This window comes from Chrysemys picta, unplaced genomic scaffold, assembly GCF_011386835.1.
Source record: "Chrysemys picta bellii isolate R12L10 unplaced genomic scaffold, ASM1138683v2 scaf403, whole genome shotgun sequence".
Taxonomy (NCBI): domain Eukaryota; kingdom Metazoa; phylum Chordata; order Testudines; family Emydidae; genus Chrysemys; species Chrysemys picta.
Window position 1 is genome coordinate 27,029 of NW_027053110.1, and position 18,643 is coordinate 45,671.

The 18,643-nt window shown below is 47.4% G+C and overlaps 1 protein-coding gene across 1 annotated transcript; it reads left to right on the forward strand.

Moving 5' to 3' along the window:
• The first annotated feature begins 11,980 nt into the window (after positions 1–11,980).
• LOC135978685 (up-regulator of cell proliferation-like) lies at positions 11,981–18,054 on the forward strand. The gene is made up of 3 exons (XM_065579538.1): positions 11,981–13,614; positions 15,459–15,590; positions 16,757–18,054. Exons 1-3 carry the CDS (start codon positions 13,332–13,334, stop codon positions 18,052–18,054), a joined length of 1,713 nt encoding a protein of 570 aa, XP_065435610.1. The 5' UTR covers positions 11,981–13,331.
• The last annotated feature ends 589 nt before the right edge of the window (positions 18,055–18,643 follow it).

The following is an 18,643-nucleotide window of genomic DNA, read 5'->3' on the forward strand; positions in this document are numbered from 1 at the left end:
CTTTTACACATCTTTTAGCATCTAGCCAGGCCCTTTCCTGGGCTTCACCAATGAATGTTTAGATGGTGCAGCCAGTGATGCAATGGTGAGTGACAGGTGCCACTTAATAAACCTGTCTCTCCAGGAGAAGCTCCAACGGCTTCAGGCATAGGAGTGCCTATGGGTTGAGCAGTCGAACCCCTGGGGGAAGGAAATGTCCCCAGAAAAGCAGATGAGCCTGAATTTTGTTGGCCAACGGTATCCACTCTATTGGGACCATACCCATCCAAAGAAAAGGCGCAGCTGCGGATGACAGAACAAGGAGCAATGGTCTCAAGTTGCAGTGGGGGAGGTCCAGGTTGGATATTAGGAAAAACTATTTCACTAGGAGGGTGGTGAAGCACTGCAATGCGTTACCTAGGGAGGTGGTGGAGTCTCCATCCTTAGAGGTTTTTAAGGCCTGGCTTGACAAAACCCTGGCTGGGATGATTTAGTTGGGAATTGGTCCTGCTTTGAGCAGGGGGTTGGACTAGATGACCTCCTGAGGTCCCTTCCAACCCTGATATTCTATGATTCTATGGCTGATGTCAGGTGTGCAGTCCAGAATAACAGAGTAATATCTTGCTGACTTCAGATCTGCCACAATCTTCTGTTTGACTTTTGTTGCCAGTAATTGTATGATCTCATTTTGAATTGTTTTTCCAAGGTGGTGGGGTGTGTCCATTTCTTGGGTGGTGACTCTTCTTAGATGCTCCTGGAGTACAGCATCAAATTCAGCCATCAGCTCCACAATTTTAAGGAAGTTTCCATTCTTTTCCCCATCAGCTAGGAGTGGGGTGGGGGGAGAGAGAGAGAGCCTGTTACATAGGGACCTCCCCGCCCAACCCAAACCAACTCCAGGGATCAGGACCTCCATGGGGTTGGACAGGGAAAGCCGCCCCTTCCTGAAACCAGTGTTGCCCGGCACAGACCGGGGTTGTAACTTGGACAGTGTCTGCGGGGAGCGGAAACCTTGGCCTGTGTGGGACAAATGTCCCCACTTTGGGGTGCCAGAGAACAGAGGAGACGTGTCCCCCCATTGGGGGTGAGGATTCTCTTGGACAAAACCCCCCTGCCTGGGTGGAGATGGAACAAGGGGCAGGACGGACTCGGTGGCAGTGCAGCTGGGGGATTTTTGTACCTTATCTCTGCCCTGGAGATACTGCTGGATCTCTGCCCCCAAGGGAGCTTGGAGCAAAGGGACCAGGGCAAAGGCCCTCTATGAGCACTTACTGCCTAGCTGCTCCAGAATAACAAGGGCCCTGAGGCCAGGCACAAATCTGCCAGCCAGTGGCCTATGGAACGCAGTCCCTTGCGGACCCAGGGGGGACCAATTAGCCACGGGATGAGGAACTTGACTCAAGCCCTGACTCTGCAGGATGCTGGGGTCAAAGGTCACTTACGTCAAATTCAGGCAGGGAGGTGGCGAATTCGAGCAGGGCAGCGCTGCTCTGTATGGCCCTAGCTCTCTCCAGGGCCCTTTTTGATTGGAGCCAGACATGGATGTGCTGCGGGAGAAGGAGGCAGGGGAGGGTCAGTGGGCAGGCGTACATGCTCTACAAACGAGCCTCTCCCGGTCCCCATGGGGCTTACACCTTGCGCTCAGGGTGGAACAGCTGACCCCGGGTCGCAGAGCTTGAAAAGGGGGTCCATGACACTGCCCACGTCTTGCTGAGCACAAGCTCATCGTCTCTCCAGGCTGGGACAATGGTCAGTCTTAGGGCTGGTCCGTTTGCCCTGAACCCCTGATCCATGAACAGCACGTCAGGATCAAGGCACATGCCCTGGACCCCAGACCCCAGCTGCAAGGGCCTTGGTAGGATGGATGGAATGGCCGTGAGGACAATCCCTCCGGGAACTGCAGTGTCCCTAGGACAGAAGAGCTGATTCCCTGAGGCTCCTCCTGTATCTCAGGGTCTCCCTAGAAAGGAGCCAGAGACTTTTCTCAGAGGCCCATGTCCTGCATCTCACAGGGGTTTCAGTCTCTCAGTCCCCAGCCAGGCCTGCTGCTCACTGTTAGTGCTTAATGCAATCGGGCAGAGCGCTGGCTGACAGTCCCAGCTCCTTCCCCCTGCACTGGCAGCTCTGGGAAAGTGTGGCCGGCTGGGTCCAAGCTGGAAGGACACAATGGAAATGTGGCTCTTCTAATCTCTCGTTTGCTGCCCTCCCACAGGGTTCAGGGGCAATTCCACCCCAGACCGTCCCATTCTACTCACCTCCAAGAGGTGCTGCAGCTTCTCCAAGAGCCAGAGAGAGACCAGCCTGTCCCTGATGCAGGAGTTTGCGGGCAGGGGGGGTGGATGAGACTGGGAGGGTTAAGAAATCTGTTTCCTCTCTCCCCAACCCCTGTTCAGCATCTGCTCTCTAGTATTTGTGTGCATGAGCTCTGCTTGACACCAACCTCAGCCTCTATCTGCAATACTTCTCCACTAGCAAGCACAAAGTGTGAGTGTAGAAGAGAATTTTTTAATGAATGGATGGAAGTCACCCAACTAATTAGGGAAAATGCTGCAAGCAGGATTCATAATCATAAAACTGTGAGCAGGACACACACCCCAGAGTGCGTGGGGCAGTGCCTTCCACCTCAAGTTCTTGAGTTTTACAACCAAAAGTTCCTTTTCTGTGCCCCTCTCTGGTCCCTCACCACACCCCACTCACTGTAGTTGTCCTTGGTCGGTGAGGCCCCAGGGTTCAGAGGTGCATCTGTGTGAGTTCACCTCCCACCCGAGGAAGAAGGCTCCGCAATCTGAACACTTGCTCTGAACATGCCATTCCTTTCCACTCCGCTGGCCGGCCCACCAGCTGCCCTTCTGGCCATCTGCTTACCAGTCACCTGCTTGCCACTCCTGCTGGCTGCCTGCTCGCCAGTCACCTTCTGCTGTCATCTGCCTCCCAACTCTTAGTGAGTATCAGCTCTTAGTGGGGGTACCTGAAGAGCAGGCTGGGCAGAAATGCTGCCCCCCGCAGTGATTTCAGCTCTAGTGAACACTTAACAAAACAAAAAACTCCTAATAGAGCCTATCTAGCTCTATCATTGAACAGGGGGGAGGAACAGGTTAAACCAGACTGGGGGACCCTTGGGCAGAGACCACACCTCCTGTCTGGGACACCTGTCCCCACCCCTTTTACTCTCACAGGGGTCTGGCATTTGAGCCCCTGGCTTAGTGAGTTCCTTTCAGCTGAGGGTGACCCCTCACTCAGGACAGGCTGAGCACAGTTCTGCTCCCCTTTACTCATACAATAAAGACAACAACGTTGATAACAACATTTCACTACCCCTCCATTCAGTACTAAAGTGATTTGTAACCCAGCACCAGCCAAAGTTGATCAATTTGAGCAAGGCAGTTCTATCTGCTAGATACATAAGCAATTCGCTCCTGAAGTCTCTCCCCCTCCCCAGCTAGCAGGTTGGCAGGTTTTATTAAGAAGTGATCTTTCTTCTTTGTGCAAATTATACCTGTCAGTATGCCCAGCTTGGGCCGCTAGGTAACTTTGGACAAGTCACTTCACCATCTTGTGCCTCAGTTTCCACATCTATAAAATGGGGATGATGATACTGATCTCCTTTATGAGGCACTTTGAGATTTACTGATAAAAAGCATTAGATGAGAACTAGGTATAATTATTAGTATTAGAAACAGGGAGAGAGACAATATTACATAGTGGAACATGATATCCCTAGATTAGTCATCAGTCAAGGTTATTGGTCAACCTGCAGCTCCGGAGCCACATGTGGCTCTTCTGAAGTTAATATGAGACTCCTTGTATAGGCACTGACTCCGGGGCCGGAGCTACAGGCGCCAACTTTCCAGTGTGCTGGGGGATGCTCACTGCTCAACCCCGGCTCTGCCACAGGCCCTGCCCCCACTCCACCCTTTCCCACCCCCTCCCCTGAACCTGATGTGCCCTCGCTCCTCCCTCCTTCCCCCCACCCCGAGCCTCCTGCATGCCACAAAACAGCTGATCGGGAGGTGCAGGGAAGGAGGGGGAGGCGCTGATTGGCGAGGCTGCCGGTGGGTGGGAGGCGTGGGGAGGGGGAGCTGATGCGGGGCTGCTGCCGTATTACTGTGGCTCTTTGGCAATGTACGTTGGTAAATTCTGGCTCCTTCTCAGTCTCAGGTTGGCCACCCCTGCCATAACCTCTGGCTCTAACAGCATAAGCCTCTACTGCCTGAGCTAAAAGAGCAAACCTAGTAAAACGCAAAGATAGTAGGAGACTTAAACACTACGTTTGGTTTAGTCACTAGATGGCGGCAGTGAGCCATTTCTGTTCAACTGGGTTATGCTATAATTTATATAGATTGGCATTAACAGGTCAGGTTACAGGCCTGAGTGAGTGGTGGTGTTGTCCACAGTGATTGAGAATGCTAGCAGGGAGGGCAGAGGGGAGATTGAGAGCTCTGTTTTAGCCATGTTGAGCTTGAGCTGATGACTAGACATCCACAAGGTGGGGACAGAGAGAGAGGCCTGGATTTTAGTTTCTACAGGAGACAGGTCTGGAGTAGAGAAGTAGATCTGTGAGTCGTAAGCGTAGAGATGATAGCTGAATTTGTGTTGTCCTTAAAGCTGTAATGTTAACTATTTTTTAAATATAAATAAAAATATTAAGTGCTCATAAATTATGGAGCTAAGGGACAGATATGGTAGAAAATTACACATTCCATCCCATGAGAAATCCCAATATTTTGACATTCTTTTTTTGTCCCGAATCAGTATGAAAAGTAAAAATATTGCATTTTTTCATTAAATGAAAAATTCTAAACAAATTTCCATTCTGAAATGGCGAATTGTTTTGCATTGAGCCAGTTTGACATTACACTGCATCTGACTAAGGTGATGCAGAGCTTCATGGGAGTTGTAGTTCAGATACCTCGTGCCTTCATTCTCCTCTATGGGACATGTGTCCTGCTGTACGTCTGGAGCAACTCCACTGGAATCAGAGGAGTAAGGGCCAGATTATGATCCTGGTGATCCCACTACAAAAATCCAGACCAACCACACTCATGTCAGTGGAAGTAGGGCTGGATTCGGCTCACAGTGACCCCAGTGTAAATCCAGAATGATCCTGCTGATGTCAATGAAGTTAAGACTAGGAGGGAACAATTCTGCTTGGCTAGGGAAGGGCTGAGGTTCAGAGAAATACTAGACTATGCATCTTTGCTGTCATAAATGTCCATGGTTCTGCAATACTGCCCCAATCTCAAAGAAAAAAATTACATAGTAAAAAAAGGCTGCAAATTTGATTTTGAGATGACATCAACCCTGAAATCTCTCCTTCTGTTTTACTCCCTTCCTGCAGAAAGAAGAGCATTTCATGACATCCTGGCCAAGCTAAACCTGGAGCGGCACAGAAGCAGGAAGCTCAGGCTGAACAATCTCCAGGAAATCAGCACAGAGAGTGTACAGATCTGGGCTCCCCACACATTAGGAGATTTACCATGGCATTTCCTGAGGAAGCTCATGGCTCTGAGTGGGATGGCCAGAAACACAAGTCTTGGGCATCAGGCACCAGATGAAGGAATCAGTGAGGATGAGGAGGAGCTGGATAGTGGGGACAATATTTTCCAACGTAGTGACCCTGGCACTACTGATTCTCTGAACCCCCTCGATGTTCTCTGTGCAGTTCTGCTTTGCTCAGACAGTTTCCTACAGCAGGAGATCCTGTCCAGAATGTCCATGTGCCAGTTTGCCCTCCCTCTGCTGCTACCTGCCCTCGACACCCCCAGGTGCATCCTAATGCTGTGGGCCGTGAGGGACATTGTGAGGAAGTGGAGGCCGCACTCCCTGGCAGAGAGCAGAGGGTTCAGAGAGGAGAGCCTGGTGCTCATGTCCGTGCCAACTATTTCCTTTGTGCGGATGGGGAGCTGCAGCTTCTCCAAGTCCAAACTCCTCAATGAGGTTCTCAGCCCCTCCCAGCAGCACCACGATTTCTTCATCCATCGGGACATGGAGTCTGGGAACGTCCCTCGGGAAATCGCAGATGGGCTGGTCGAGATTTCCTGGTATTTCCCTGCTGGGAGGGAGAATTCAGATCTTTTCCCAGAGCCCATCTCAATTACAAACCTACGCGGAGACATTGAGTCTCACTGGCTGCAATTTAGCTTTTTAACAGTGGTCTCCTCAGCAGTGTTCATTGTTACTGAGAGCATCAACGAGAGACAATACACGCTCTTATCATCTCTGCAGGGATCAGCCACTAAATACTACTTCATCCTCAGTGCCCTGGCGGACAAACACAGTGAGTCACTTGAAGAACTTGCAAAGTTGGCTCCTGTCTTAAAACTGGACAAATCCCATGTGCTGGAGAATGTGAACACCAGAACTAACATGCAGCTTGAAAAGAAGCTTCAGTCCACCATAGGCATCCTAACGATGTCTCCTAACAAGAGTATCAGTATTGCAGCCATGGCTGTGACGGCACGTAAACTAGGAATCCAGGTAGATGAAGTTGATGAACAATGTCAGAGCACAAGCAACTGGGCTAAAGAAATCACTGCAGAAATACAAGATGTGGCAAAGTACAAGAGGGAAATGCTGAGACTGCAAGGGGACATTTGGAAAACGGGGGTTAAATTAGAAAAGAAGCTGTGTAGAATGAATAGGGAGGCATCCACGGAGACCCAGGAATCTCATCTGCGTGAGAAAGTGTTAGAGTTACAAGCGCAATGGAATCAATGTGATATCAGTGTTGGTACCATGAAATGTATTACTGGAATAGAAAAACTTTCGAAAGTGGAAGTCCACAGCTTCCTAAAATGGATGAGATTTAATCTGGAGAACATTAGTAGGGGGAATAAAAAACTCTCTCTAATGGAAAATAAATATAAAGAGAAATATAAAACTGGAGGCAATGTTTATCAGAACTAGATGAATTATTCTCTGCCAGATCCTTACGGGTAGAGCATTTCATGCGTGAGTTGGGGCAGTTTTATGAGACAGAATGCACAAAGGTCAAAGAAGGAATAAAAGCAAATTGGCAAAGGCGATTCATCCATCTCCCAGATATAGCTGCTGACCTGATGCTGGAAGGGTTTCCTCTTGAGCTGATAGATGGAGATTCATCCAACATCCCACTGCAGTGGGTGACAGATGTTCTGACTCAGCTCCATGCCAAGGTGGGGGGAAGGTCCAGAATGGTGGTTCTAACAGTGCTGGGCATGCAAAGCACTGGGAAATCCACCCTCCTCAACACCATGTTCGGCCTGCAGTTTGAAGTGAGCAGTGGCCGATGTACCCGAGGAGCCTTCGTGTCATTTGTTAAAGTTGCAGAGAACTTTCAGCAGGAGCTGGGCTGTGATTTCATCCTGGTGAGAGAGACAGAAGGCTTGAAAGCCCCTGAAATGCCCACACTGGAGGATAGTTATGAACATGACAATGAGCTGGCCACACTGGTGATTGGACTGAGTGGCATAACAATTATTAACATGGCCATGTCGAACGCCACTGAAATGCAACATATTCTGCAAATTGTGGTCCACACATTTCTCAGAATGAGGGAAGTCAGGCACAAACCTTACTGCCAGTTTGTGCATCAGAACATCAAAGATGTGTCTGCACATGAACAAAATACTAGGGATATGAACCGTATCCTGGGGCAGCTAAATGAAATTACCAAAGCTGCAGGAAGGATGGAAAAACAATGCAGGGAAATTAAAATTTCTGACATCATGGACTATGATCCACAGAAATACAAGTGGTACATCCCTGGGCTATGGCATGGAGTCCCATGGCACCAGTGAATATAGGATACAGTGAGAGTGTATGCAAACTAAAGAAGTATTTGTTTAAACTTATAAGGAACTATTCACTGAGCAGCCCCCGTAAGGACATTCCCCACTTTATTAAATGGGTGAGGAGCCTGTGGAATGCAGTGAAACATGAGAACTTCATCTTCAGCTTTAAAAAGAGCCTTGTTGCTGAGGCCTATAGCCAAATGTCTGGTAAGTTTGAAGAGTGGGAATTGAAACTCCGTGAGCTGATGATTTTCTGGGTAACTTCAATGGCAAATATTATTCAAAGTCAGACACCAGATAAAGTGGATTTTGGTATCTTACAATGTAATGTTCAGGACCATCTTGTATTTGCTGAACAGAATATTTTGGATTGTTTAGGAAAATATTTTGACATTGGAGAGGAACACCTGATGGAAAAATACAAAGAAGACTTTATCAGGCGCACAAGCAGCCTCAGGCAGGAACTTGAACATTATGCAATAAACAAGTTGGAGGAATCCATTTATATTAGAAAATACTGGCTCAAGGTAGGGTTTCTAAAGTTGGAGTACATGAAAACCATTGAAGAGAATCTAGACAGACTCGGGAGAGACTGCAGGAGAAGACAACAGAAATTAGACAATAGGGAACTGGAGAGTGAATTTGAAATAATGTGGAGAAAAACTTTATCAGAGTTACCGTTTGCATTTTCACAGGAATGTGCCATAACTCAGGAGATGATGTTCCAACTCGCAAAGGATCTGAGTAATGGAGCAACTGTTGATACTTTGGCATCCGTAACCATGAAAACCTTGTTGAGTTGTGAAACCAAGTCATTCCCAATGAAACAGCAGTACTTAGACTTGCCATGTTTTAAAGCTCTGATTCCATGGTTTACACAGGAATGCTATCATAGACTAGAAGTACTGGCTAAATCCTTAATGGCCAAGTGCATTAGTTACACTAAAAGAACAGGAGTACTTGTGGCACCTTAGAGACTAACAAATTTATTAGAGCATAAGCTTTCGTGGACTACAGCCCACTTCTTCAGTTACACTGAAGCAAAAGTAAGGTCCAAAGCAGGCTACGATGAAACCTACTTCAGAGAACTGCTGAATATGGTTAATAAGAGGCTCCAAGAGGAGGATGTTCGGAAACTTCCCACTACCCTTTCCTTTGAAACTGACCTGAAATTTCACATTTTGTGGAAGGCGGCTTATGCATTTCAGAAGATGAATAAAGATTTTATCAAAGGAAATTATCCTCAGCAACATGTGGAACAGCTGAAACCTCAGTATCTCTCCATATTTAAATATCTTTATTTGGAGACGGATTCCTGTGAAAACAGGGTCCAGGATTTCTGTGATCGGTGTCTGAAACCTGCCCTGAAAGATTATGTTAATAACAGACTTGGAATGGAAATAGTGGATGACTTTCTCAGCAGGGGGAAGTCCACTGAATACCGCAGCCGGAGTGTCTTCCACTTCACAGTGCAGAAGAAGCTGCTGGAGGAGATGAACTTTGACAACTATGTAGAATACATTAATAACTATGAAAAAATTGTGAAATCCTGGACATGGAGATGTCTGTTAGATAACTACTACCAGTCGGAGGGCTTGCAAGATTTGGAGAAAGAGATTCTGTCCACAATAATAAAGAAAATCAGGGACGCACTGGAAATGACCAAAGATAAAAAGACTAGAACAGTCTGTGCATTTTTATTCCATTTTTGTGAGATGATACAGAAGGACCTAGTCATCCCCAGTTACAGTTTAGTGGGTGTATGGGCTCTCAACACAACAGACACTGGGAGTTTCTTTGCTTGTATTCAGTCCTTCCTTCCTGATCTAGAACAGCAAATCTTAGCTGAATTTCAAGATTTGGAAGTTGAGTCTAAATTCTCCAGTCTGTCAGTGAAGCCCCAGGATGAAATCTTTAAACGAGTGTTTGGCTGTGGGAAGCAGTGCCCATTCTGTAAAGTCCCTTGTGAGGCAGACAGCCGTCATCACAGGGAGCATTTTGCATCAGTGCATCGGCCTCAAAGTCTACAGAGATTCAGGAATAGCCATGCTAAAAAGCTTCATTATTCTTTATGCTCTACTGATGTACTTTATAATAACAAATTCCAAAATTCAGACACAGAATGGAAACCTCATCCTTACAAAGATTATCGTGACTGTTACCCAGACTGGTACATCCAGCCTGATCCCAGCATCGTGGCTTCTGATTACTGGAAGTTTGTTTTCAAGGAATTCAATCACCAGTTTGCTAGAGAGTACGATGCTCTGCCTGCTGATCTCCCAGAGGAGTGGGAGGAAATAACCAAAGAGCAGGTACTGAGAGCATTAAAAAAAGTGTGATGAAATAGCCCAATTGCTGAGAAAGTCTGTATAAGTGAGTGAGTTCTATTTTGACAGAACAAGGAAGAATAATTCCTTTTTTCCTTTTTTTTAAAGGAAGCAAATAGAGCATGTGATGTAAAATATGTAATTCTTTTTCTATGGAGAAACAAATAAAATTCATGATTCCTAAGGAAGATTAATAAGGAAACCGATTTTTTTTCAATACAATTCCAATCACCCATCAATTTATGCTACAATTAAAGGTGATTGAAATACCCTAAATAAACATTCTGAGTATGTGTTTAATGACTAACCACATTAGTTACACTGAAAAAACATCCCTGTATTCAGGTGGGTTTCTCTTTGGTTGTTGAAACTTGCTCTCTACCTGTAACTTGTCTTTCTTACTAACACCTACCAGCGAAAACAATCCTCAACCAAACATTTCTGCTGAGCTTAGCTGTGCCTATGGCCTTCCCTACAAAATCTCTTATGTTCTTTCCCCTAGTTTTATTCTGTCTCATTGAGACATTCAGAAACTTTCGGTACCCCCTGCTCAGGGCTGATAGAATTCACCTGGTCTGACACAAGGGTGAGTCAGCACAAACAACTGCATCTCTATGCGGGGTTCTAACCTCTGATTCAGCAGGGTTAGCTCTGAATTCCTAGGCAGGGTCCCAGAAAATGGCATCCTCTTACATTTTCTCAAGACTGCTGGAGCAAAGGTGAAATCCAGTGAGCAGTTAATCCAGGGACAATGGAGAATAGCTGGAGAATAGATCAAGACCTGCACAACCCAGGTATCTTGTGGCTAGCAACTGTCTGTGCATGCAATAGAAAGTGGAATTCATTACAGGTCCCTCTATGGTCTGGCCCATGCTACATGCTTTGTTCTACTGTCATGTCTGGGAAGCAGCAGACAGGCTCTTAAATTAACATTGTACTTTTATATTGTTAAGTGAATTTGATGGATGAGGATTTATTTTGGATGCTGTGTACTTTGCAGCAAAATGTTTGCAAAAGGAACAATTGGAGGAATAAAGAGAAACAGTTGAAGACAGAGTCTCCGACACAAGGCAGTTCCCCTCAGCTCCCTCTCACACTGATAAGATGTTGTCTTTTACTTCTTTTCATTTATTTGTAGACATCTCTAAGTGGCTCTTCCCTGTCGCTTCGTAGCAGTTCAGTAGTTATTGCTTAGTTAAAGGACATTTTGAACTGAAAAGTAATTTCAAACTGAAAAAAAAAAGTTTCATTTTGCAAATGTCAAAAAAAAAGTGGGGGCGGTTTTGGTTTGGTTTGGCTAGTTGTTTTGTTTTACAATTTGGCAGAAAGGACACAAATTAACAAAATGTACACAATTCTTGCAGACTGTCTAATAATATGCGCTAGTTGGTGTGCAAATGAACTCCCCTTTATACACAAGGCCCTTACTAAGGGTACGTACAGCAGCCAATATAATGCCGCCCCCTGTCTGCACAGAGCTCACTGAAGGGTTGGAACTATAGGCATTTGGGGGGGGAAAGCACATGTAATGTGTTCCACTCCGCCACATTATTGACCCAACATCAACATACATATTTACCCTCAAAGAAAAATAAAATCAATAAGTTTTGTGCCTCAAACAGAATTTCTTCAGCTCTGAAAACTTGGGCCCATTTTCACATCTTTCTACAGAGGTGAGAAGACAATTTCAGAAAGTCCTGTCAGAGCTAAGAGTTTCACAGAAGCAAACTGCTCAGGCAGAGCGATGGCCTGGAAATTCACCCAGAAAGTGCAAAGGACTGGCCCATTCGGACGCTAGGCACTCTTCCTTGGCAATTCCTGAGAAAAGCCATGGGGGGCTTTGAATGTGGGGGCCAGAAGTACTAGCCATTTGATCTGGGCTTCAGATGATACAGGAATTAGTGACTAACACAGGATATCTTGGCATAGAGACACAGAAGCCAGAGTTTCTCTGCACCCCCTCAATGTTCTCTGTGCCGTTCTGCTTTGCTCAAACAGCTTCCTACAACAGGAGATCCTCTGTGTTTGGCACTGGTGCTACCGCTGCTGGAATCCCATGTCCAGTTCTGCTGCCCACAATTCAAGAAGGATGTTGATAACGTGGAGAGGGTTCAGAGAAGAGCCACGAGAATGATTAAAGTATTGGAAAACCTGCCTTATAGTGACAGATTCAAAGAGCTCAATCTATCAAGGCTTTGTCTGCACTAGAACTTTTGTTGGTAAAACTTTTGTCGGTCAGTGGTGTGGTAAAAAAACACACTCCGACCAACAAAAGTTTCACCGACAAAAGCGCTGGTGTGAACAGCGCGATGTCGGTGGGAGATGCTCTCCCACCGACATAGCTACCGCCACTCGTTCGGAGTTGCCAGCAGGAGAGCTCTCTTCTGTCGACACAGAGCGGCTACATGGGAGACTTTACAGCAGTGGTACAGCTGTGCCACCGTAAGGTCCGTAGTGTAGACACAGCCTTAGTTTAACAAAGAAATTAAGCGGTAACTTGATTACAGCTTATAAGTGTCTTCAAGGAAAACAAATATTTAGTAATGGGCTCTTCAGTCTGGTAGACAAAGGTCTGACATGATCCAACGGCTGGAAGTTGAAGCTAGACCAATTCAGACTAGAAATAAGTTGAACATTTTTAATAGTGGGGGGAGTTAACCACTGGAAGAATTTACCAAGGGTCGTGGTGGATGCTCCATCACTGCCAATGTCCAAATCAAGATGGGATGTTTTTCTAAAAACATCTTGGAGTTATTTGGGGAAATTCCCTGGCTCGTGTGACACAGAGGTCAGATCACAGGAGATCATGCTCAGAATGGTCCTTTCTGGCCTTGGAATCTAGGAGTCGGAATGCAGGTGCCGAACTCTCATGGGCCTAAGTAAGTGACTTGGCCAAGGTCACACAGGCCATTGAACCAGGCCTCCCAAGTCCCAGATATAGAACAGAACACCTAGGCCTTGCCTGGGAATAGTCACTTTTGGGGTGTGTTTGATTTCACAGCTTGCATTCCTTCCTTAAAATCAGACGGGCAGACCTATTTAGTGGGTGCCTGGAGGATTTGCAGTTGGAATGGTAAGTGACATGCTTAGCCCTGTATAGTGTCCTTTGGGGAGCTGTCACAGGAAGTGCAATGGGAGGGCTCTGCTGAACTCAGCAGGGTTTTAGTTTCAATTTTGGTCTAGCTGCTTCCTGGTTCTCTCTTTCTCGGTGATGGCCCAGCAGTTTGCTTTGGGTCCTGGCTGAGGGGGTGGTATGGAGAAGACAGGCAGCAGCAACTCCTTGCTGCTAGAGACCCTGGATGACCTGGGGGAGGATGATCTCAAGAGATTCAAGCACAAGTTGAAAAGGATTCAGCTGGAGAAGGGATACCAAGCCATTCCCTGGGGCCGGCTGGAGAAAGGGGATCCGGTGGATGTTACTGACCTGCTGATCAGGCACTACGGGGAGCGCTACGGGGTGGAGGTGGCTGTGCAGGTGCTGAGAGAAATCAAGCACAGAGCACTAGCAGAGAGACTCACCGAGGCTATTTCAGCTGGTAAGGCATAAGCCAGAGAGAGCGATTCCGACCTGCCCCTCCTGCAAGTGACTGAGGTGGGGAGAGACTCGGTGGACTAACAAATCTGTTCTCTCTCTGGGTGATTCTTCCCTTTCTGTGATCAGCTGCTGCTGCCTGTTACCTAGGTGCCTGAGCCCAACTAGAAACCGTCCCTAGCTGGAAGCACGTGAAAGGCCAGGAGCACTGATCCCTTCAGTTCTTTGGCCTTAGCTCCCAGCAATAACTGAGCTCTGCAGACAGCTGACAACCTGGGCATGTCACATGAGGGTGGACTATGTGCCCTTTGTGGTAAGGCACCGAAAGACGCTTCTGTTGGGATCGACCAACTGGCAGCACCACTCCAGAGTCCAGAATGTGAAACGTGTCAGCCTAAACTGCGTGCAGTGTAGTTGTAGCCATGGTGGTCTCAGGATATTAGAGAGACAAGGCGGGTGAGGAGGTCATACCTGAAGAAGAGCTCTGTGTGGCATGAAAGCTTGTCTCTCTCACCAACAGAAGTGAGTTCAATAAAAGGTATGACCTCACCCGCCTTGTTTCTCTAAGACAAAATTGTCAGTTAGGCCTCAGCCTTGACATATTTCACCAGGATCAAAAATATTGCACCCACAGATCAGGCAGTTAGCCATCCCACTGCTACGTTTTGCACACGGAGTTCATTTGCAGGCACCCCCAAAACCGGCACATATAATATTGCCGAGGCCCCTCATTTTCTTGCTTTTATTTTGTTTTAAATTTCCTGGGAATTTCATCTGTTTTTTTTTTTTTTAAGTGTGAAAATTGGTACAAACTGAAAATGAAGGGCCAACAGCCCAGAGGCAGTGAGGTGCCCTGTACTCATCGGGGAGGAATGGGGGGGCGGCAGCAGGAGGGGGGTGAGTGAGGGAATCTTGATCTCAGGTAGGAGGTGGGGGGAGGCAGAGGTAGGGAGTTTGTCTGAAAAGCACCTAGCACAATGCTGAGACAGAGTCTGAAACCATTACTCACTCATTTTCTGAAACTGACTAGATTTCACAGGTGGTGGTTTCCTTTTAATATGTTTTTCACACACACACACACACACACGTGCATGCCTAGTTACCTGAACTATGTACAACTACACCGACTATGTACACCCACACTGAGTAGGCACACCCACACAGACCACACACACTAACCCGCACATTCACTGCAGATATACTGACTGCATTCACACATTGACTGCACGTGCACACGCACATACACACACACTGATTGAACACATCCGCACATGATTGAATGTACACACACTGATTGCAATGTACACACACAAGTGTGCACTGATCCCATGTACACATATTGCACATACACACGACTGCACACACACACTGATCATACATACACTGATTGCATGTACACACATTGCCTGCACACGCACAAAAACACACACACACACACACACACACAGACTCTCACTTTACACCCATACACTGACTGCATTCGTACACACTGACTCCACATACACACATGCACAGACTCTGACCATGCCCACAGAGATACCCAAAATCTCCATTTCTAAGATCAAATTTTAAAAAATATTGTACTGTGTGCTGTATTCTTTTTTTTAAAAAAAAACAACCCCACAAATGCCCCATTTATGCTAAGAAACACCCCCCCAAAGGTTTATATAGAGAGACCCACAACCAGCTCATTTCCGACTGCCCCAGACTGAGCACTTTAAACCAATCTCTCCTTGTTTGCAGATTGTTCCTGTTTGCTCACTGAGGCAGGAGTTCGAGATGCCCGAGCTGGAGGGGGTCAGTGACTGAGAGCCATTCATTTGTGCTTCCTCTTGTTTTCCTTGCTAGATCTTTTAAGACGGAAGCAGAACTCGGACACGCCACAAGCCCCAGAGCTGGGGGAGAAAGGTGATTTTAACCCAGAGCAGGAATCAGAGACTCAGAGACACCCAGAACCAGAGGAGAGAGACATTTCCCAAGGTATTTGCATTTACAAACTCGTCTCTGCAAGGGATGCAGTCCAGGAAAGCAATGTAACTGCGTCCTCCATACTCCACTCCCAGGGGATAGCCCCATTAGCTGCCACATGAAGGACATTCAAGACTCCTGTGATGTACACATGAATTGCAATAGCCAGAGATTTAGCTGTACAATGAAGTAACCTGCACTCACCCCACCTGCGTATGGCAGGTGCTGAGGGATCCGGGGTGCATGGGGGTGTATGGGGCTGGTAGCGAGAGCGTCTCAGTGCCTACATATCATGAACGAGATGGGAAGAGCATCCATCTGGTCTGTGCATGGAGGTGGGGACTCTGACCAGTTGTGGGAGGGTAAATTGAGGTAGAGTGGGCTATCTAGCCAATAGTAAGGTGGTGATCAGGAGGGGGTGGGAGAGACGCATATCCTTATATGGAGAAGTATAAGACAGAGGGTATGGCCTCTGGTCCTAACATGGGAGTGAGGGGGGCAGTCTGGGATCCAGCTTATACCATAAGAATGGCCATACTGGGTCAGGCCAATGGTCCATCTAGCCCAGTATCCTGTCTTCCAACACTGGCCAATACCAGATGCTGCAGAGGGAATGAACAGAATGGGGCAATCATTGAGTGATCCATCCCCTGTTGTCCAATCCCAGCTCCTGGCAGTCAGCCAGAGAGTATGGGGTGACTGCAATGTTTAAGGCATTATGTCACGGGTGGCAGGGAAGAAGAGCCTGTGACTTGTAGCTGAAAGCAAGATGAGGCGTTGTGAAAAGGGGAACACTTAATATGGGGGATGATAGACAAGGGTAACAGGGCAGAGTTAAGGCTAGAGGCGGATGGACATGGGTAAAGAGGCAGAGTTAAGGTTGGGGATGGGTGGTGTGAAGGTGTAAGGGGCCAGAGTTAAGGTTAGAGGAGGGCGTACATAGGTAAAGAGGCAGAGTTAAGGTTGGGGATGGGTGGTGCGAAGGTGTAAGGGGCCAGAGTTAAGGTTAGAGGAGGGTGTACATAGGTAAAGAAGCAGAGTTAAGGTTGGGGATGGGTGGTGTGAAGGTGTAGGGGGTCAGAATTAAACTTGTGGGGCTGGACATCTGGAAATGGGCACAGTAAAAGTTGGAGGAGGCTGGACATGGGTAAATGTCATGTTCTTATTTTTTTCTGCAGAGAGAAGACGAGCCACACAGGGAGTTCTGGAGAAGTTGAACTTGGAGCAATACAGAAGCAGGCAGCTCAGACTGAGGGATCTCCAAGAGATCAACCCAGAGAGCATAAAGAACTGGGCTCTTATCACCTTAGGGGATTTACCATGGCATTTCCTGAGGAAAGTCATGGCTCTGAATGGGACGGCCAGAAGCACAAGGCCTGTGCATGGGGCATCTGATGATCAAGAGTCCAATGAGGTGCAGAAAGCACATGTTGATTACAATAATCTTTCTCTGAGTAACATGGACAGTAGCAATTCTCTGCACTCCCTCGATGTTCTCTGTGCTGTTTTGCTTTGCTCAGACAGTTTCCTACAGCAGGAGATCCTGTCCAAAATGTCCATGTGCCAGTTTGCCCTCCCTCTGCTGCTACCTGCCCTCGACACCCCCAAGTGCACCCTAATGCTGTGGGCCATGAGGGACATTGTGAGGAAGTGGAGGCCGCACTCCCTGGCAGAGAGCAGAGGGTTCAGAGAGGAGAGCCTGGTGCTCACAGCAATGCCAACCATTTCCTTTGTGCGGTTGGGGAGCTGCAGCTTCTCCAAGTCCAAACTCCTCAATGAGGTTCTCAGCCCCTCCGAGCAGCACCACGATTTCTTCATCCATCGGGACATGGAGTCTGGGAACATCCCTCGGGAAATCGCAGATGGGCTGGTCGAGATTTCCTGGTATTTCCCTGCTGGGAAGGAAAATTCAGACCTTTTCCCAGAACCCGTTGCGGTTACAAACCTGCGTGGAGACATTGAGTCCCACTGGCTGCAGTTCAGCTTTTTAACAGAGGTCTCCTCAGCAGTGTTCATTGTTACTGAGAGTATCAACGAGAGACAATACACGCTCTTATCATCTCTGCAGGGATCAGCCACTAAATACTACTTCATCTTTAACTGCAAGATTGAGAAACCCGAGGAGACCCTGCAATTCCTGTATAAATTAGAGTCGGTGCTGAAACTAGACAAACTAAGTGTGCTGATGAGAGAGAACACCCTAAATCATGTTCAGTTTGTGGAGAAGCTGCAGCTCACCATTGGAAGCCTCATGGAGTCCTCTCTCAAGAGAGCCTCCGTGGCAGACACGGCTGCGACAGCACGAGAATTAGGTATCTGGGTGGACGAGGACTCTGAGGAATGCCAAAGTGCGAGCAAACGGGTGGCAGGAATCACAGCGGAAATAAAGGACGTGGCAAAGTACAAGAGGGAAATGTTGAGACTCCCAGGGAGTCTGTGCAAAAAGTTGGCCAAGGCGGAGAAAGAGCTGTTCTGAATGCAACAGCAAGGGGACGCAGCCTCTGGGCTCCATGCATCTCAGCAAAGAGAGGAATGGTTGGACTTATATACCCGGCCGGATAAATGTGAGCTTACTGATGGGATGGTCAAGTTTATTACTGGGCTAGGAAAACTCTCTCAAGTGGAAACACACTACTTCCTAAAGTGGATGAAATACCATCTGGGTCATATTGCTCAGGGCAATCTCTCCAGCCTGCAGGCTGACTATAAGGAGAAATGTCATGTTAGAGGAGATGATCCCCAACATAGAGCAAAACTGCATGAACCAATTTCCTCCAGTTCCTTAGGGGTTGAGCATTTCATGCGTGGGTTGGGGCAGTTTTATGAAGCTGAATGTGCAATGGTGAAGGAAGGAAAAAAGCTAAAAACCCAAAGGCAACTCATCCATCTCCCAGGCATAGCAGCTGACCTGATGCTGGAAGGGTTTCCTCTAGAACTAATCGACGGAGATGTATCCAACATCCCACTGCACTGGGTGACAGATGTTCTGACCCAGCTCCATGCCAAGCTGGGGGGAAGGTCCAGAATGCTGGTTCTAACGGTGCTGGGAGGGCAGAGCACTGGGA

What these genes read in the sequence shown, in the direction of transcription:
- LOC135978685 (XM_065579538.1), top strand. Translation starts at nt 13,332, where the DNA reads ATGGAGAAGACAGGCAGCAGCAACTCCTTGCTGCTAGAGACCCTGGAT. An exon ending in CACCGAGGCTATTTCAGCTG is followed by an intron (nt 13,615 to 15,458) that starts GTAAGGCATAAG and finishes TTTCCTTGCTAG; the next exon opens with ATCTTTTAAGACGGAAGCAG. An exon ending in GGAGAGAGACATTTCCCAAG is followed by an intron (nt 15,591 to 16,756) that starts GTATTTGCATTT and finishes TTTTTTCTGCAG; the next exon opens with AGAGAAGACGAGCCACACAG.